This window comes from Musca autumnalis, unplaced genomic scaffold (genome assembly GCF_047663935.1).
Source record: "Musca autumnalis isolate F117 unplaced genomic scaffold, ASM4766393v1 scaffold_4, whole genome shotgun sequence".
NCBI classification, from domain to species: domain Eukaryota; kingdom Metazoa; phylum Arthropoda; class Insecta; order Diptera; family Muscidae; genus Musca; species Musca autumnalis.
In genome coordinates this window covers 82,370,005-82,391,605 of record NW_027411977.1, presented here as the reverse complement: position 1 = coordinate 82,391,605, position 21,601 = coordinate 82,370,005, and the positions used below count along the sequence as shown (strand labels likewise).

General features: G+C 38.0%; 1 protein-coding gene across 1 annotated transcript in view; it reads right to left on the bottom strand.

The window, feature by feature from the left end:
* The window catches only part of LOC141402985 (cell adhesion molecule Dscam2-like), a 261,395-nt gene that overhangs the window by 21,781 nt on the left and 218,013 nt on the right, over nucleotides 1–21,601 (bottom strand). The window contains exons 13-16 of the mRNA XM_073985115.1: nucleotides 17,112–17,262; nucleotides 7,469–7,749; nucleotides 6,827–7,312; nucleotides 5,442–6,758 (exon numbers count right to left, since the gene is read on the bottom strand). Coding sequence (XP_073841216.1) covers nucleotides 5,442–6,758; nucleotides 6,827–7,312; nucleotides 7,469–7,749; nucleotides 17,112–17,262 — 2,235 coding nt within the window. The remainder of the gene's footprint in view (nucleotides 1–5,441; nucleotides 6,759–6,826; nucleotides 7,313–7,468; nucleotides 7,750–17,111; nucleotides 17,263–21,601) is intronic.

Here is a 21,601-nt window from a genome sequence, read left to right as displayed (position 1 = left end):
TAAACCCTTCAGAAGGCCCCGGCAAACCACTGAAGTATATAAGTCCTAGAAAATCATACAATTACAATGAACACACAAAATAACCTACGGCCCTCAGTCTCCGGCAATCAGAGGGTGCTAAGAATCCCCGGAGGTAAAACCAAAACCAAACTTAAGATAGGAACCTGGAATGTGAGAAGCCTTTATGAGCTTGGGAAACTAGACAACACCATAAGCGAAATGGAAAGACTACAAATTGACATCCTGGGTATCAGTGAAACGTGGTGGACGGAGGATGCGGAATTTGTTTCCCAGAACGCAAAAATTTACCATTCCGGAAACAGAGAAGGAATTCACAGAAAGGGTGTCGCTATAATAGTAAAAAGCAACATAGCGGTCTGTGTTGCTGGATATGTTCCAATTTCTGATAGGGCGATGATGGTAAAAATATCAGCAAAACCTATAAACATGAACATAATTCAAGTATATGCGCCAACATGCGATAGCGATAACGACGAATTGGAACAGTTTTATTGCGACGTTGAAAATTTATTAAAGATGACAAAACCACACGACATTACCATAATCCAAGGAGATTTTAATGCTAAAGTTGGGCAAGAAGAAACAACAGGAATCACAGGAAAATTTGGCCTAGGACATCGGAATGAAAGAGGAGAACGACTGATACAATTTTGTCAAGAACACCGTTTTAAGATTGGGAATACTATGTTTCGCCTCCACCCAAGACGGCTTTACACCTGGAAATCGCCGCAAGACAATAACAGAAATATTGTTAGAAACCAAATCGACTACATTTTAATAAATAAGCGATATTCCTCCTGCATAAATAAATGCTCTACGTACCCAGGAGCAGATGTTCCCTCGGACCATAATCTTCTGTTGTGCAAACTACAGATAAAGCTAACTACCATCCGAAAGAAAACACCAAAGCGAAGAATTAATATTCAAAAATTAAATGATCCTTCCACTAAACAATCCATGAAAGATCACCTTAATGCAGAACTATGCAATATTGATGGAGAAGATGTCGAAAATCTATGGAACAATGTAAAAAACTCCGTGAATATCATAACCAACAATATCCTTGGAACCACAACAGCTAAAAGAGAAGACACATGGATGACGGACGAGATACGCGCACTTCGCATAGAAAGGAGCCAATATAAGAACTCAAATTATGAAAAATATTGGGAAATTAACCAAGAAATAAAAGTTGCAATTCGGGCCGCAAAAAATGAGCAATTAAATAAACAGTGCCAGGAAATTGAAAGACTCCAAATCCTACATGACGACTTTAATCTCCACAAAAAGTTAAAAGAGGCATCTGGAATATATTCAAAAAGATCATCTGCATTTATTTTCGACGAGAATAATACAGCCATATACGAAACTTCAGAGAAGAAGAAACACTGGGAAAAATATATTAGAAGTCTGTTCACAGATACCACAAGAACAGAAATGCATAACACAGATAGAGGAACCAATTTTAGTGGAAGACGCATTACAGGAAGCGAATTAGATGTGGCCATAAATTCAATGAAAAACAACAAAGCTACCGGGCCGGATGAAGTCCCATCTGAATTATTTAAATTACTAGATGGAAGAAATAAACAACTATTGTTGAAATTATTCAACCAAATTTATGAAACAGGACAATACCCTCAAGATTGGCTGAAATCTACTTTTATTATGATTCCCAAGAAAAATAATGCGAAGACGTGCGGAGATTATAGATTAATAAGTCTTATGAGTCATGCCCTTAAAATATTCTTAAAGATAATACATAGGCGCATATACCCAATATGCGAAGCACACATGGGAAAATCGCAATTTGGCTTCAAGGAAGGCATGGGAACTCGAGAGGCCCTACTTAGCTTGAATGTACTTATACAAAATTGCCGCGATGTACAAAAGGATGTATATATATATGTTTTGTCGACTACGAGAAGGCATTCGATACGGTCAACCATGACAAATTGATGGAAATTTTGATTTCAATTGGGTTAGAGGATAGCGATATAAAATGCATCAAAAACCTATACTGGCAACAGACAGCAAACATTCAAGTAGATGGTGAACTTACTGGAAATGTTCCAATCTCGAAAGGTGTAAGGCAGGGTTGCGTACTATCGCCCCTTCTGTTTAATTTATACTCCCAAAAAATATTCGAGGATTCAATATGTGCGAAAAACATCGGAATAAGAATAAACAACACAATTATAAACAATATACGTTATGCCGACGACACCACCCTAATTGCAAGCAGCCTCGCAGGACTACAAAAACTAACAGATGCTCTTGAACATGCCAGTACGTTATATGCTTTAAAAATTAATATAAAAAAGACAAAGTTCATGATTATAAGTAGAAGGGGCATCGAATCCAACACTCCTTTAAGCATCAATGGTACTCAAATAGAAAGAGTCTCAACATTCAAATATCTCGGAGTTCAAATTAATGAAAACTGGGATCCATCAAAAGAAATAAAATGTCGAATTGAAATGGCAAGAAACTCTTTTCATAAATTTAGAAAAATATTAACGAGCCATGACATAACTCTGGAAACAAAAAAACGAGTTGTAAAATGCTACATATGGTCAGTACTATTATACTCGGCAGAAACATGGACACTAAAAGCAGCAGACGAGAGAAGACTGCACTCGTTTGAGATTTGGATATACCGACGGATCTTAAAGATATCCTGGACAAATCACATCTCAAATAATGAAGTACTGAGGCGAATGAATACCGAAAATCAAATTATCAGAACTATAAAGACGAGAAAAACTGCTTATTTGGGACACATTATGCGAAATAGAAAATATAATCTTCTCCAAGCTATTATAAGAACCAAAATTGAAGGTCGCAGACCAAGAGGAAGACGAGAAATAACATGGATAAAAACATTCAGGAATGGACAGGACACCAAGATGAAATAAGCCTTTTAAGCGCCGCAAGAAACAGAGAACTAGCTATAATTGAATGAAATGTTTTAACTTTATAATATGTAATTAAATAACTCTGTAATAATTAACATTGTATGATCGCTAATATCCGAATACGGATTTGCAAATAAAGAAGAAGAAGAAACTGGCTGTAATTTGACACTTGAGGTTCTCAGTGGTCACAAAACTTCTCCACCTAAAATTGTCAACATTGGCCCAAGTTTTGCTACATTTTTTAAGGAAATACCTGTAGTTTCACGTTTGAAATTCATAGTTGGCACAAAACTTCTACCCCAAAATTTGTGAACATGCGTTCATGATTTGGTATAGCCCCATATAACATTACCTCCCGTTTTAAGCCTTTACCTATTTAACTGCGTGTTGTTGAGAATTTTGGCTGCATTTTTGACTGAACTGCCAGTAATTTAATTTCTGGAAGAGTAAGGGCGGCGTAAAAAAAACAAAACATTGATTGTTTTATTTTTTTTTTTCTTTAATTTCAAAATAAAAATGTTTCTCTCTGTCTCTATAACATATCGTCTTAACCAAGGAAAAATTATATAAGGTATATGCATGAATTACAACAACTAACAAATTTACAAAAACAACATTGTTGTTATTGAAAATTAATTGTCAAAAAATATTGAATAATAGGGTATTTCCAAAAATTTTCTCAGGAAAAACACAAGTACATTTTGAAAATCCTTTAAAATAGAACAAATTTGAATCAAAATGGAAATATGAAGCATTCATAACTGTCGTAGGGCATTCTTATTACACGTTTAGGATGAAAAGCAGTATTTTATGGTAGCAAATTTCGAAACTTCATATTTCATGGTCTACTAATGAATTAGATTTTGAAAACTAAATTTACGAAAAAAGTAAGAGTACAGCTGATTGTCACTTCTACCTTATATAAATATACCTTGGTCTGAACACACTTAGCGCAAAAATTTTTTTTGCGAGAAAACTTAAAATGTTTAAGCATTTTAATTTAATGAATAATTTTTTTTCGAACATTTTTTAAAAAATGTTCTATTTGAGAAACACTGGCACGGTTTGTGTGTGGTTGATATAAGCTACCAACAGCATTTTGTTATGGGCATTCGTTGAAAATCAACGACACATAACAGTGGAAGAAGGTTTGCTTTGTTTTGCAAACACTTTCGTCGGGGTTGTGTGAGGTTGCCAAAGAAAAACTTCTCATTGAAGTTTTTTCTTGGTTTACCTTTATACTTCGAGATGACGATTGATGTTTGCGTATAAAAAGTTTTTTTTTTATATTTATTATTGTCTTTTTAGGACGAAGGCCATTATTTATGAAAGTTTTTAATTAATTAATTGGATTAATCGAGCTAATATGGCCTAAGGAGTTTTTGTATTGAAAAATGAATTCTAGCGAAATACCACACACTCAACCATTACGCTACGATCGTTTCGCCTGGTGGTTTAAGCCAGGCTCATCAGGCGTATTTGAATGCTAATGGCTAGAAGACAAAGGCTGATTTTGATAACTTCTATTTATACAAACATTTTTACAATTTTGTAATTATGAAGTATTTATGGAAGTCTTTTTTTCTTTATCAAGTCACCCTAGTGTCTTGTCTAGGAATCATTTTCTCAATACATACACATATACAATCGAAGGGGGGTTTCATTTATGAATTGTAATGCCTTCAGTTTTTGAAGTTTTGGATATCATGTCGACTAGTTTTGTTGATATGATACATTGGCATCATGTCGACTAGTTTGTTGATATGATACATTGGCAGTGGCTTAGAACGCTGAGATCTCGACAACATTGTCTGTTTGTTGAAGAAGTTATTGAAAAATAACTTCGGTGGAGAATATCCACAAACAAGAAACAAGGGAACTGATGAGATCCTGTGGCGAGATTCGAAACTAGTCTTCCCTGCCTTACCCCTTGGCGAACAATGCAAAACCTTCTCCACTAATAAATAAGTTGTTTTAAATATTAAAACAACAACCATGGGATTAAGCCAGACTATTTTGAAAGATCAAAATAATAATTTTTTTCTTTGAAAAGCAAAGTTTTCCTGCAATTGGACCTTCTTTTAAAAATGCCGGAAACTTTGAAGGCTAGTATTGGTGTATACTTACATGTACTTACTTGATTGAGAAAATACTCTCACTATATTCCTAATAAATCCCAAAATGTATATGAATGTAACCTTTATGGTTAATTTTATATGGCATATTTAAATTTTTCATCAAAAGTCGAAAATTACAAAAAAGTCGATTTTTTTGAATTGCTTGCGTTTTGGGCCAATAGCGCCGAAATGCACGACAGATAATAGAGGATAATATAACAAAATGCAAAAAAACCCACAAAAATATGCGAAAATACCCAAGTTTTACATAAATGTCTGCAACAATTTTTGGTGGGTTAATAAAGTCCCGATATTACTTCAGACGATTATTGCCCCATTATTGAACAAATCAATTATCACTAAGTTTCATTACACATTCACTTACCCAATATCCAATCCTTTTCAGGTCCATCGGTCACTGGGCGATACTGCAAAACGAAATACAACATCGGACAACCATTATCGGGCCACGTATGTAACCTTATGCTAACCGAAGTTGAGTTGGGGGCAATTAATGTAGTAGTCGAAGGCACTCCCGGCGATTGTCCCTGAGTTCGAACGTGTAACGTTATACTGGCCGGTGATGTTCCGACTTTATTGGTGGCAGTGAGGTGTATTTGATATGTGCTGCCACAAACTAATCCTTTTAGTTCTTGGCTGGATGCGTGGCGAGATAATTGTTTCTCTTCAATATTGCCCGGTGTGCGCCGATAGTAGAGAGTGTAGCCCGTAATGGGGGCATTTCCAGTAAATCCACATTTCCAATGCATAAGGATACTACTTGTCGTGGCACTTGTTACATAGAGGACAGGAGCGGAGGGGGGTACTTGAACCAGCAGCATATGCGTGAGACGGTCTGTTCCAATGCCATTATCAACTTGACAACTATAGTTGCCACTATCGGAAACTTGCAAATTGGATATAATCAAATCACCCGAATCCAGTAGTTGGGTGTTGTGCAATCCACCCTGCCTTAGGGGAATATCCGTCTTAAACCAGTCACGTTTTGGCTTGCCTACGGCTGTACATGCCAATGTTACTGTGGAACGCCATGGTCTGACAATAGGTCCCCCAAAGGAGACAATACGTGCTGGTACACGATTTGTGGTAATTTGTGAGGAAACCTTGGAACTTTTACCTTCTCCCACCCGTGTGGAAGCTGTTACCCAAAATTGATATTCCATATGGGGATGTAAATTCTTGGCTTCATAGTAGGTCTGCTGTGATGGAAGACTGCGTTTTTCATTATTTAATTCTTCACGGCCATTAACAACCCTTGTGTAGAGATTATATTTGGTAATGACACCATTCGGCTCGTTGGGTGGTAGCCAGGAGACATATAGAGATTGGGGGGAACTAACTACAACCTTAATGTCGGCAGGAGCTTCAGGAGCATCTTCTTCAGTGTGGCAATATATCGAATTCGAGAGTACACCATCACCCATGCGTGTATGGGCTAGTACTTGGATACTGTAGTTGGTAAATTTGCGCAGCCCTGTAAGAACTGTTGTCAATGCTGTTGTTTTGCGGGACTCTACTTCATCCTTGTTTGGGGAATAGTCATCAAGTATGGGTTCGAATATCAATTTATAACCCTGCAATATGCCGTTGGTGTGGTGAATGGCAGGTGGTTGCCAAGAAACCTGCAGAGATTGTGATGTCAATGCTGCGCAGCGTATATCTTCAGGGGCTCGACTGGGAACTGTAAATGGGAAAATAGAAAGACAAATTAAATAAATGTACTTTGTCAATGTAATAACTTTATCTTACCATCTTCCATAGTTTGGGCTGAAGCAGGTTCCGATAATGGTCCCGGGCCAACTTGATTAAACGCCTGCACCACTACATTGTAACGGGCAAATTTTTGCAAACCTGTTAATAGTAATTCCCCAGTACCACCATCGCCATCACCAGATACAGATGTAAAGTTATATGCAGTTGTTCCTGAACTGGCCAATTTATAGCCCACATTATAACCCTGAATATCTCCATGTCTCAACTCCGCCAAGGGTGCAATCCAGCTGACTAATAGTTCGGTGGAAGATAGTGGACGCACAGATAAATTCAGTGGTGGTCCTGCCGGTCTTTGCGGTTCGGTGCGTATTATTAACTCTTGACTTGGTGCACTGCGTCCTGCCGTCCCCTCAGCTATTACACGAAATGCATAACGGGTTGCTGGCTTCAGGTTTTCTATTAATGCATTAAAGCTAGGTGGATCCTTAACATCCATATGCTGCCATTGATCCAAAAATGTAGCTGCTGATAGATAAAAATAAAAATTCAGTACACCCAGATATATTGTAGTTTTATAGATATGCACATTGTTGCGTTGACCCAAACTAGATGGTTACGACAACAATACAAATATTAATATAATTTCCATATAATTTTTTTTTTAAATACGTTTCTTACCATCCATCTCTTTGTACTCCACAATATACTTGGTAACATCTCCTGAATTTTGAACCTTCGGCTGCCACTTTAAATTAACGGAACGACTTGAAATCATTGCTGCTTCCAACACTGATGGTGGTTGTGGTGGTTCCTGAACCATAAGTTGTACCAATTGCTGATCGTTGCCATATAAGTTGCTAGCACGACAAAAGTACGGACCGCTATCTGTAGAATCAACTAAACGAATTTGTAATTCTGCAGAAACACCATCTGGCGTTGCCTCCTGTTTAACTGAAATCCTGGGAAAGTAAAAATTTTAATAACGGGATGTGAAGTTAAAGTTTATTTTTCGAACAACGTTGTGAACTAGGGGTTAAAAATAAAATTCAGCAAAAAAAAACAAGTAAAAAAGTTTCAGTCGGCTTTGCTGACAGAGATATACCCTGAGCCTATTTAAATTGAAACTTTCGTCTACGGTCAGATCGAATGTATTTCTGCTCTTTTCAGTATTTTGTGGCCTTTTTTAACAACTTTTGGGCCAGGGTGCCAGGAAGCATAGAATTGTCCATGAAAAATATAATATCGCTGTAAACAGGTATACATTTCCAAAGGATCTTCGAACAGACCTTTAGCTGCACTCAGACACAAATATTGAACTTTTGTGGAAGTTGTGGACCGGTATTGCCTATCTTCGAACTGAAACTATGACAAAATATGACGAAGGCCAAATTTTGGACCAAATCGTTTAGTTCGTGCTCTCCAGCCACTACAAATTGTGCCATAGGGGTTTCTTACATATTTCTGGCTGTTTTTTCAAGAAGTATAGACTTGCCCCTGAAAAACCTTTTACTGTCGTAATTGAGGCAGCGCACACTGGTCGAAACCATTAATCTAGCAGCGCGAAAGTCAAAATATCTAAGTATAATATTGAGAAATGTTTTCCATTGTATCGATTACAGACACTCTGCTGACCAAAATTTTGTTTTCACTTTTTTTGTTGTAGTAAATATTCACTCAGTTATTAACTGTCACGTGCAAGAAATTTTGATGCATCCGATTTTAACAAAATTGTTGCTAAAAACTTGATTTCATATTTGTTTAATTGTTAAATAAATTCGTAATAAAACTAAACAAAGTTTATTTTTTATTGATGGGGGCGCAAGGCCTATAGAAGGTCGGCAATTCAGAGTTCTGTTAACAACTTTTGACAATAAACATAATAGATTTTATATTATTGTGATTTGAGTTTCTTTGTATTTTAAATCACAATAATGTTTTTGACAACAAACATAACAATCAGGTGGGCTTAGTGTCCAACTGTATAAACTGTGTAGGGGAGGGTGTAATTTAAATTTAAAAAAATTGTTGGGGCCTGAAGTTGCACATTTATGTAGCAATAAATTTTCAAAAATTATTATTTTTTTATGTTTTTAGTGCAATATGCTTTTGTTGAAAGGGGCGTAACTATCAAGATCCACTGAGGTTCAGTCCAATTTTTTTTACTAATTAAATTAGACTTCCTAGATTCCGAATAATCACAATTAAGCTGCAAACCTTGCTGATATATGGTCTTGAAAAATAGATTAAATCCTCAAAATCTGTCGGTACAGTTATATGGGGGCTATATCGAAACGTTGACCTATGTTCACAATTTTTGGTGGAGAAGATGTGTAACCATCGAGAACCTCCTATGCCAAAATTCAGCTTATTTGGCCTGAAAATGTAGACAAAATCCTAACAATACCGAATATTGGGAGGTACCGTTATATGGGGACAATATCAAAACGTAGACCTATGTCCACAATTTTTGGCAGAGAATGTTTGTATCCACTGGGAACCCCAAATACCAAATTACACCTAAATTGACCGGAAAATGTAGCTTTAAACCCCCAAAATACTGAAAATCGGCAGATACCTTAAAAGGGGCCTATACCCAAACGTGAACCTATGTCCACAATTTTTGGTTGAAAGGTTTAGTGATCACTAGAAACCCTTAGAACCAAATTACAACTAATTTGGAAGAATATCAGGAGGTGCCGTTATATGGGGGCTATAGCCGATGCTGTTCATATTTAGTACATTATTACCCTCGAACACTGACTGAGTTTGTGCAAAATTTCAGAAAGATATCTCCATTCGTTTCCAAGTTATTAATTTCGCGCCGTTAGATCCGTAATTTCGAGCACTGTGCAGCGATTGCAAGTTGTTTCAACAAAAATCAAAGTGATTCGAAAGCAGGTCTCAAAGTGAACATATCCGAAACTTTGTGTGTTAAATACCCGAAGGAGTGGACAAATATAGTCCATATTCGAACTGATCTATAGCTGGTAGATATATTTGGATGTCTAGGTATGGACCAAATCGGTCACTACCTTCAAGAGTTATCGTGCGAAAAATTTTTCCGAACATTTTTGAACTTTTGTGGGGGAGGTACTTGAAGGATTGGACCTATATGGCTCATCTTTGAACATAAACCATGTTTGGACAAAATATTACGAAGACGAAATTTTGGACCAAATCGGTTGATCTGTTCGAGAGTCATCTTGCACTCCAACCACTACACACGGTGTTATAGGAATTTTTGCACCTTTGATGGAACTTGTACCATCGTATGAGGGGCAGTGAATACAAGTTGTTACAGCAAAAATCAAAGCGATCCGAGAGCAGGTCCTAAACTGAACTTTTCCGAAATTTTATATGGGAAAGAGTGGACTGATAGAGTCTGTATGGGAACCTCATATATTTCTGGTACAAATTTCACAATGTGCGAAGTATGGACCAAATCGGTTTCTCCTGTCAAGAGTTATAGTGCGCACAAAATTTTCGAACATTTTCGAATTTTTGTGGGGGTGGTACCGGAAGGAGTGGACCGATTTCATCCATCTTCGAACTAAAACTAAATTTGGACAAAATATTACAAAAGCCAAATTTTGGACCAAATCGGTTCATCTGTTCGAGAGTTATCGTGCGCACCAGCCAGCCAGACAGACAGACGGACAGACAGTGCTAAATCGACTCCAAATTGTCTGAAATGGATTTCGTCCAAACATACTTGGATTATAAAACCATTATTTCGACGAAGCACATTTTGCCTGTATGAAAGTGTATATGAAGAAAAAAAATTAAAAATTTTTTTAAGCTACATGAAAGATTTTTGGTACATAGATTGGGAAAAAATCCCATTCTTAAATCTGTTCGAGATACTAATTTTGGTTGTTGCGCGCAAAAGTTATGGCGGTTTTAATTCTGATAAAAAGAAAAAAATCTTTAAAAGACTCTAATCATTATATTGAGAAACTCTCTTAATTAGGGGCTCCCTACATACTATATGTTTACTGAGGTCCCATAACTTTAGTGAAAAAGTTGTAAATTTTCGCGGAAATTAGGAAAGCATTCAAAACAATTGGTAGTTTACAACTTGTTCTAATAAAATTCAAGCTGTTTATGCATCTGAAAAATATATAAAAAATATGTACGTAATCTAAACATCGCGAAGATTCAAATGAAATCCAAATGAAATAAAATCCGTTTAGCGGTTTGCATATTATAGCAAAAAACGAAAAATATTTTGAGGAAATTTATAAAATTTTTGTAAGAGAAAATATTTATTAAAATTTATTTTGTGAGTTAGTTGAACAAATTGTAAGAAAAATAGGTCGGAGTTTTTATTCTATTTTAGTTAAATTTCACGCAATAAATCACATTTTTTATTCTAATCACTTCTCGAAAACACTCTAACATCTAGCAGAAGATATGGATATCTTTCAAATAAATGTTGGGTTCCTTTAAATGGGGTATAATCTTGAAATAAAATTGTATCGGGTGATGTTCATTTTGAAATGCGTGTAAATCGCGAAATCCTCAAAATCACTTGATGCGCATGCGGTTTACCAATACCGCGAATTCTTCTCTTTTAATTTGTACACATTTGCCAGGATTTACTTTGGCCGCTAAGATGTAGCATCGTCTGCAGTTTAGTGTGCAACGAATTGTATAACGCTTATATATTGCACAAAGTGCATACACTTTTTATGCGCATCCGATTTCACTATCAACCGTGAAAAAATACATCGATCTAAACATATTTCAATAAAATCCATCAAGAACCGTGGATGTAGCATCACACAGTATTTTTTGGATAAATCGGATACAGCTCCCATGCCACTAAATTTTTCAAACCGCTGTTTTCGCATAAACGCGAGTGATGATTCATTTTCTACATTGAAATGGAAACGATCCACATAAAACGCGAATTAGTCAGCGATATTTTGAAAAACATTTTTCGCAAATTTTTCAATTTTTGCAGTAGCCATTTCCGCCGTTCTAGTAGATGGATTTTTACGATCTGTGATTTATATGATCCGGATCGTCGAAAAACTAAAATATCGCGGGGTACCAGCACACTCAAAACGATATTGTAAATACTGTACCCAAAAAATAGGTTTTTTAGAAAAAATATCGCACTAAATTTTGGCCTTTGGCAGTAGATTACTCTGCTGCTGTGTGGGCTACATACTCAATATACATATCAGATTATGCGAAATCGCGAGTTCTTTAATCCTATAATTGGTTTTTCGAAATATCCGAATGCGCGTCCCAGTTACATAAAAAATACAAAAAACACCTGAAATCCGGCTTCAAAATGTCAGCATCCATAAAAGGTGGATGCAGTGGAAATTTTGGAAAGTGATACATTAGAAGTGTAATCTTCATTTTGTATTCTCCTACTTTTACTTTGGACAGATGTCCGTCATTTGAATGGTTTAATCAGAAATCGAATAGCAATGTAAAAAATCTGTTTAGCGTCAACGTGTTTTTACCTATGTTTTTTCCTTTAAGCGGTCGTAACTACCACGTAAATTAAATTTTTTTGCTAAATTTTTGAGCTTTGTACAAAAACATCTAAATTAATCCAGCAATAGTCATAGTTACTGGTAAACTACAATAGTTCGCGTATTACAATAGTGCAAACCTTGGCTTCATGGAAACTAAAAAATTTTGACTTTTCCTCATATACCCTCGTTAGCATAAATGCTGAGGGTATAAAAATGCCAACCAATATGGGGCAAAGATTCTCGTGCTATAAACATTCTTTTAGAGCCGTAAATGTTTTCGATGTCCACTTGTAAGCACTGGAAAAACGCCTAAAACTGCTCCAGATAATATTTTGCCTCCACCTTAAGACGTTCCACGTATCGATCAGTCGCATAAGATGCAAGCAACTTATTGACTTCTTGATAAACAAGTTAAAAGTATCACTCATCTTTGCCAACAGTGATATACCTTCATCCTGTGACTGAACAAAGAACCGGAGAGGTGAACCTAAATGTGCTAACAAAAGATTGCTAGCTTTCAAAATAAATAAATGTCTGGGCGTTTGTGAGATGGGTATAATAAACTCTGTGCCTACTTCTTCCACGGACAGACATAAGGGCTCTATTGAAAGTCTCTCTAGATCATGAATATTCCACCTAGGGAGTCCTATCCATCCACACGGTACTTAGTAGACTTTGCATATTTGTCAAAAATTCTGATAGGAAAATTCTGATATTCTTACGTGATTTCGAATATATTTTGCCACATTTTTACATATTTCATTATCATGTATGCAAATATAATAAAAATATATGTATATAAAATCGCCCAAAAAATCTAAATTTTTGTATTTGTAATTTTGAAAAATATGGCACGACTGACGTCCATACATATAGGTGACCATCTAACGTTCCAGACTTGGCCGGAGTCTAGTCTACTCGATGTCATCAAACAAGGTGGAGTGCTTGACAACAACGACGCGTTAGCGTTCAAAGCCAAACTTATAACTTTCAAAGACTGTGCTAAAAAGCATTTGTCGTGGAAATCATACAGGTTGAATGGGAAAAAAGCTCATCACTGCAAAAAGCACATTGCATTTGAAAAATCAAAATTCGATGGCAAGCTTAGTCTCTTAATTACAATAGCTTCGGTTTAAGCGTAAATTTCGAAGCACTGCCAGAGAAACCACTTCCACAGCCAATATGTCTGATGAGCTGCGTAACTAACAGCAAAACCCGTCACATAATTTTATGGTTGTATGGGTTCGAATCTTCGGCTTTCCGTTTTCACTTGCGAAAATCTTCTACTTCCAAAAGCATTAATTCTAATCCACCTGCTGTCGTTGTGCACCCTCCTGCAACTATAAAACCTACAATACTGGCATCGTCTATAAATGTTGCTGCTAATAAAAGTGTTTCCAATTCTAATCAACTTATTGTTATACCATGACGTTAAACGGTATTCGTGTCTAGGCCACCACTAGAAACTGGTTGAGATTTTTTGTGAAACACTCAACGCACGGTTCATTCAGCATTGCAATGAAGATACCGTCAGGGCCTACCGCTTTGGATGATTTAATGTTCCTAATGGCATTTGCAAGATTAGGTCGAATTGGGCGTAGTTTCCCTTCGCCCTGTTATTTCCGGTATATTTGACAAATTGTCTATTAAAACTACTTGCACATCTGTTCGGATCATTTAGCGGAACGTCAACAAACGTGACAGAGGTCCTATATATTCCTTGTTTCTAGCGTTCGAAAGTTACCCGCAATTCACTAATTCCTCTACGAAACTTATAAAGCTCAGTTACTACTCGTAGCTCCGCCGTCTGTACCAGGAAATTTGGTTTCACTTCGGGTATTCGACAAGAAAGCGATGGACTGCAGCTGTGCCGGCACATAATTTCTGCTACTCGAACATCAGATGGATTGGTCAGTTCTCTGAAGCGGTGAATGTTGAACTCTCGGAAAAAAGAACAATTAACTTTCCTATTATTGACGAAATTGCGGCGTTCAGAGGTTATGAAGTCGGGTGGTCTGCTGATAAAACGACGGGTTGCCAGATGACGTCCTTTGTCAGACCACGTGTCACGATGACTACGTCTTACGAACTACGGCACTCTCTGGTAGGGACGTTCTCATTGACCGTGCAAAGCGTAGGGCTATAAATCTTCTCAACCAGCGCTCCGTCCAGGCACTGACCAAAAGAATCCAAAGGGGGCTGCTGCTCTTACACAGTAAACGATACAACCTACACTTAGGTGGCAGCCTCCAAGGCAAGCCTACGAATTTTGAGGCCGTTTGGATGTTGTTGGCAATTCTTTATCATTGTAGTGACATACCACGAGGGCTGAACTATCACTATCTGGCATAACAATGAAAACGCGAATATTTACCATCAAAAACGGTTTTATTGTATTTTTAAATAGTATCCAGCATGATTTATGCACTTTTTCGTGCGCTCAAACCTATTTGCGAACCACTTTTTCCACTCCGATTGAGACACCTCCAAAACATGGTTTTTAAACGCTTTTACAGCATCTTCAGGCAACAAAATTCGTTGACCACGCCTTTTTTTTTTTGATATGCTGGAATGAAATGAAGTCATTAGATCCCCAGTCAGGGCTGTACGGAGGATGACCCATCAATTCCACGTTTTGTTCGGTCAAAGAGGCGCTGGTTTGAATCGATGTGTGAGAGCCCATATTGTCGTGATGCAGAATGATTTGTTTTCTCTTGTTCGTTTTTCGAATTTCTCAGGAGATTTCGGGCAAACAAATTATAGTTCACCACTCATAAGTAACCGTCCTATAGTTCTCAAGCCACTAGTTGCCACCCGGTCAGTTTTTCTGAAGAAACAGGAAACCTTTTGCTTCGTAGTGATTTTAAAATGAACAACTTTCGTTTGATTTGACTCGCTTTCGAAGGCCCAAACGGCCGTTTTCTGCTCTGTTCCAGGCGCCTAAGCATAGATCCTAAATTCGTTGTCTATGGCGATCTTATAAACGTCGTTTGAAGCACCACGATTGATTTTATGCGCACTTTCATTGAACCAATTCACGGCAGCCTTTTTTGAGTCCAATTTTGCTGGATCTAACGAGAAAAACAATTTTTTGCGGCCAGATGTTTATGCAATATCAAATATTAGTTGGTGGAAGAATTGCCCAAGGATGCCTCTATCTCATGGAATTTAACATGACGATCTCGCATTATCCGTTCATGTACGGCATATTTTTTTCTGGCACAACGACCGATTTTGGGCGACCCTGTTGAATTCATTAAACCATCCTATAGGATGGTCCTTTATCGACATACAAAGATTTAATTTGATCGATACACTCTTGCGGTGATTATCCACGTCGAAACTTGTGAACAATTCTTGAACGAAAATGTTCACAAGTAAATTCAATTTTTTTGCAAAGTGATTTGTTCAAGTGACTGTAAACACCACATAACAGGTCGTACGATAAACTGTTCTGAGTAAGTCTAAGCGAAAAACTGTCAAACTTTCCAAAAAATTCAAATGGCGCCTGACAATAAACGGTGTTGCCTAGGCCAGGTAGTTTTCGTGCAGTCCTCGTATTAGCACGAGGAGGGCTTCCATTAACCAATTGTGTAATTTGTCGTTTTTCGGTTGTGATTACATGCCTTATGTACATAGAGGTGTTAAAATATGATTTTCCTATTTAGCATAGATCAACCTCCAATATGGACTATGTCCGTCTATTCATTCAGGTGCCTCCTACCAAAAAGATCAACACTTTTAAACTTAAAGTTAATTTAAGTCCACTTCTCGAATCATGTTGAAATTTCAATATCGTCTAGTTCCGGTAATTGTGACACAACAGTATAATGTTTTAAGATCAAATCATGTGCGGATATGGACCATATCACTTTCGGGTACCTCCACAAAAAAAGTTTAAACATTTTTGATTAAGTGCAACACGTCCATACTTACTGACGTAATGGTCACAATGCTCTTTGCCTGGCCAAGGTGTCTGGTAGGCACGATCTATTTCCATAGTAGTGAGTCACTACTAGTGACTGACAGTGTTACAATTTGGCACATCATAATATTTCTTTCAAAAATAAAATCAAGTTCGGACTGGACAATCTTTCGAGGTTTCAACTCCAAAACAGTTCAAATGTATCGCTTAATTGCAGTTTAAAGTCCTTTTGAGAATCTTCTAGAAACTTTTACAGAGGGTAGGCCTTGTGGTGCGGTTACCAACGCATGTTTATGTAGAGGCATGTACATAGTTCCTGATTTAAAGACCTCCTCCTCCACAAATGTTAATTTTGCGTCTAAGAACTCTTCTTGTATAATGTTGACATTTTAATAGCGTTCACATTTCGGTTTGTTTTGAAACTTTAATTTTTAATTATAATATCCCGCCTAAAATACAGTTAAGTCCAGGTTTTGCTACAAATGCGGTTTTGCGGCCTATACTACAAAATGTTACACAAACCCTAAGCCTAAGCGGTGTTCTTGTCATATATGTTGGGACAAAGCCGACAGATTCTTTTATTACTTGATACTTTACAAATACGTCCCCCTTAATAAATACTTTTCTATTAATATTCGAATTGATAACAACTATTGGACTTGTGTTTAAATAACAAATTCATTTCATGTTATTTAAATTTCGCAACTCCCAAACTGAATTTCATTTCAATATTGAACACAAGTGGCAGAGGAAAATACTTCCAGTGGGACTTGTTAAACATGAACAAAAAAAGAAATTACACAAAAAATGCAACAAAATCAACGACAGGAAATAATGAACAAAAGAACATAAAAAAACGAAATGCAACTACAAAGGAAAAGTAATGAAGAGGTTTACGTACTTGTAATTTGTCGATGGATTCAGTGTACTTTTGCCCGAACGCATCCAAACGATATTAATCGGTTTGTCACCGCTTACCGAACACTGCAGTATGGCCGTATCGCCCTTTTTCACAGTTACCGAACGTGACGTCGATTGGAAATAGGGCGAAGCTTTTCATATTTCATTTGTGCCAAACGCAACATCAGCATCAACAGCAAACAGGTCGAACAGCAAAAGGGCGTCGTCGGCAACGTCATCAATGTGGTGGTGGTGGGTCCAACGATGTATGGAATGGAGCAATAAATGAACGATAGCATAAAAATTCACAAAAAAGTAGAACGAAAAGGCCACAGAGGCACATTAAATTAAGTACCAGGCGACATAATGATTACAAGTGGGACTCTAAGGGTCTGGGAGATCAATTGACTAAGCTGTAAGTTGTGTGTACGTGCGTGTGTGTGGCATGCAATACTCCTGGGTGATGTTATTTGAAATTGGAATGTGCTGCAATTTATCGGAATTCATGGTTGACATGTAATCAGCACTTCATTAAACTGTTGTTAATTATACATATGTATGTACATATACATACATATGTAGGTACATATACATATATAATATATAACCGGAAACATGGTTTGTGTATAGATGCATTTCATTTGTAGCATCACCCTTTCTTTCGGAAAGGATCTATAGAATCACCCTTTCTTTCGGAAAGGATCTATAGAATCACCCTTTCTTTCGGAAAGGATCTATAGAAATACCCTTTCTTTCGGAAAGGTGTATGGAAGTAACCCTTTCGGAAAACCCTTTCGGTTTGTAGCAGCAGCCTTTCTTTCGGAAAGGATTTGTAGAAGCACCCTTTCTTTCGGAAAGGATTTGTAGAAGCACCCTTTCTTTCGGAAAGGGTTTGTAGAAGCACCCTTTCTTTCGGAAAGGGTTTGTAGAAGCACCCTTTCTTTCGGAAAGGGTTTATAGAAGCACCCTTTCTTTCGGAAAGGGTTTGTAGAAGCACCCTTTCTTTCGGAAAGGGTTTGTAGAAGCACCCTTTCTTTCGGAAAGGGTTTGTAGAAGCACCCTTTCTTTCGGAAAGGGTTTGTAGAAGCACCCTTTATTTCGGAAAGGGTTTGTAGAAGCACCCTTTCTTTCGGAAAGGGTTTGTAGAAGCACCCTTTCTTTCGGAAAGGGTTTGTAGAAGCACCCTTTCTTTCGGAAAGGGTTTGTAGAAGCACCCTTTCTTTCGGAAAGGGTTTGTAGAAGCACCCTTTCTTTCGGAAAGGGTTTGTAGAAGCACCCTTTCTTTCGGAAAGGGTTTGTAGAAGCACCCTTTCTTTCGGAAAGGGTTTGTAGAAGCACCCTTTCTTTCGGAAAGGGTTTGTAGAAGCACCCTTTCTTTCGGAAAGGGTTTGTAGAAGCACCCTTTCTTTCGGAAAGGGTTTGTAGAAGCACCCTTTCTTTCGGAAAGGGTTTGTAGAAGCACCCTTTCTTTCGGAAAGGGTTTGTAGAAGCACCCTTTCTTTCGGAAAGGGTTTGTAGAAGCACCCTTTCTTTCGGAAAGGGTTTGTAGAAGCACCCTTTCTTTCGGAAAGGGTTTGTAGAAGCACCCTTTCTTTCGGAAAGGGTTTGTAGAAGCACCCTTTCTTTCGGAAAGGGTTTGTAGAAGCACCCTTTCTTTCGGAAAGGGTTTGTAGAAGCACCCTTTCTTTCGGAAAGGGTTTGTAGAAGCACCCTTTCTTTCGGAAAGGGTTTGTAGAAGCACCCTTTCTTTCGGAAAGGGTTTGTAGAAGCACCCTTTCTTTCCGAAAGGATTTGTAGAAGCACACTTTCTTTCCGAAAGGGTTTGTAGAGGCACCCTTTCTTTCGGAAAGGGTTTGTAGAGGCACCCTTTCTTTCGGAAAGGGTTTGTAGAAGCACCCTTTCTTTCGGAAAGGGTTTGTAGAAGTACCCTTTCTTTCGGAAAGGGTTTGTAGAAGCACCCTTTCTTTCGAAAAGGGTTTGTAGAAGCACCCTTTCTTTCGAAAAGGGTTTGTAGAAGCACCCTTTCTTTCGGAAAGGGTTTGTAGAAGCACCCTTTCTTTCGGAAAGGGTTTGTAGAAGTACCCTTTCTTTCGGAAAGGGTTTGTAGAAGTACCATTTCTTTCGGAAAGGGTTTGTAGAAGCACCTTTTCTTTCGAAAAGGGTTTGTAGAAGCACCCTTTCTTTCGAAAACGGTTTGTAGAAGCACCCTTTATTTCGGAAAGGGTTTGTAGAAGCACCCTTTCTTTCGGAAAGGGATTGTAGAAGCACCCTTTCTTTCGGAAAGGGTTTGTAGAAGCACCCTTTATTTCGGAAAGGGTTTGTAGAAGCACCCTTTTTTCGGAAAGGTTTGTAGAAGCACCCTTTCTTTCGGAAAGGGTTTGTAGAAGCACCCTTTCTTTCGGAAAGGGTTTGTAGAAGCACCCTTTCTTTCGGAAAGGGTTTGGAAAAGCACCTTCTCTTTCGGAAACGGTTTGTAGAAGCACCCTTTCTTTCGGAAAGGGTTTGTGGAAGCACCCTTTCTTTCGGAAAGGTTTGTAGAAGAACCCTTTCTTTCGGAAAGGGTTTGTAGAAGCACCCTTTCTTTCGGAAAGGGTTTTTAGATGCACAATTTCTTTCGGAAAGGGTTTGTAGAAGCACCCTTTCTTTCGGAAAGGGTTTGTAGAAGCACCCTTTCTTTCGGAAAGGGTTTGTAGAAGCACCCTTTCTTTCGGATAGGGTTTGTAGAAGCCACCTTTCATTCGGAAAGGGTTTGTAGAAGCACCCTTTCTTTCGGAAAAGGTTTGTAGAAGCACCCTTTCTTTCGGAAAGGGTTTGTCGAGGCACCCTTTCTTTCGGAAAGGCTTTGTAGAAGCACCCATTCTTTCGGAAAGGTTTTGTGGAAGTACCCATTCTTTCGGAAAGGTTTTGTAGAAGCACCCTTTCTTTGGGAAGGATCTATAGAAGCACCCTTTCTTTCGGAAAAGATCTATAGAAGCACCCTTTCTTTCGGAAATAATATATTAAAGCACCCTTTCTTTCGGAAAGGATCTATAGAAGCATCCTTTCTTTTGGAAAGGATCTAATGAAGCGCCCTTTCTTTCGGAAAGGATCTAGTAAAGCACCTTTTCTTTTGGAAAGGATCTATAGAAGCACCTTTTCTTTTGGAAAGGATCTATAGAAGCACCCTTTCTTTCAGAAGGGGTCTGTCTATAGAAGCTCCTTTTCTTTCATAGAGGGTATATAGTCTTTCTATCTTTCGGAGAGTTTCTGTAGAAGTACTCTTTTTTCAAAAAGGGTCTATAGAAGCACCCTTTCTTTCGGAGAGGATCTATAGAAGTACCCTCTCTTTCGAAGAAGATCTATAAAGGCACCCTTTCTTTCGGAGATGATCTATAGAAGCACCCTCTCTTTCGGAGAGGATCTATAGAAGCACCCTTTGTTTCGGAAGGGATCTATAGAAACACCCTTTCTTTCGGAAAGTTTCTAAAGAAGCACACTTTCTTTCGGAAAGTTTCTAGAGAAGCACACTTTCTTTCAGAAAAGATCCATAGAAGCACCCTTTCTTTCGGAAAGGGTCTATAGAAGCAACCCTTTCAAAGGTTAACGGAAGTAACTTTTCTTTCGGAAAAGTCTGTAGAAACACCCTTTCGGAGAAGTCTGTAGAAACACCCTTTCGGAAAACTCTATATAAGCACCCTTTCTTTCGGAAAGGTTTGTAGAAGCACCCTTTCTTTCGGAAAGGTTTGTAGAAGCACCCTTTCTTTCGGAAATGTTTGTAGAAGCACCCTTTCTTTCGGAAACGTTTGTAGAAACACCCTTTATTTCGGAAAGGTTTGTTGAAGCACCCTTTCTTTCGGAAAGGTTTGTAGAAGCACCCTTTCTTTCGGAAAGGTTTGTAGAAGCACCCTTTCTTTCGGAAAGGTTTGTAGAAGCACCCTTTCTTTCGGAAAGGTTTGCAGAAGCACCCTTTCTTTCGGAAAGGTTTGTAGAAGCACCCTTTCTTTCGGAAAGGTTTGTGGAAGCACCCTTTCTTTCGGAAAGATTTGTGGAAGCACCCTTTCTTTCGGAATGGTTTATAGATGCACCCTTTCTTTCGGAAAGGTTTGTAGAAGCACCCTTTCTTTCGGAAAGGTTTATAGAAGCACCCTTTCTTTCAGAAAGGATTGTTGAAGCACCCTTTCTTTCGGAAAGGTTTGTAGAAGCACCCTTTCTTTCGGAAAGGTTTGTAGAAGCACCCTTTTTTCGGAAAGGTTTGTAGAAGCACCCTTTCTTTCGGAAAGGTTTGTAGAAGCACCCTTTCTTTCGGAAAGGTTTGTAGAAGCACCCTTTCTTTCGGAAAGGTTTGCAGAAGCACCCTTTCTTTCGGAAAGGTTTGTAGAATCACCCTTTCTTTTGGAAAGGTGTGTAGAAGCACCCTTTCTTTCGGAAAGGTTTGTACAAGCACCCTTTCTTTCGGAAAGGTTTGTAGAAGCACCCTTTCTTTCGGAAAGGTTTGTAGAAGCACCCTTTCTT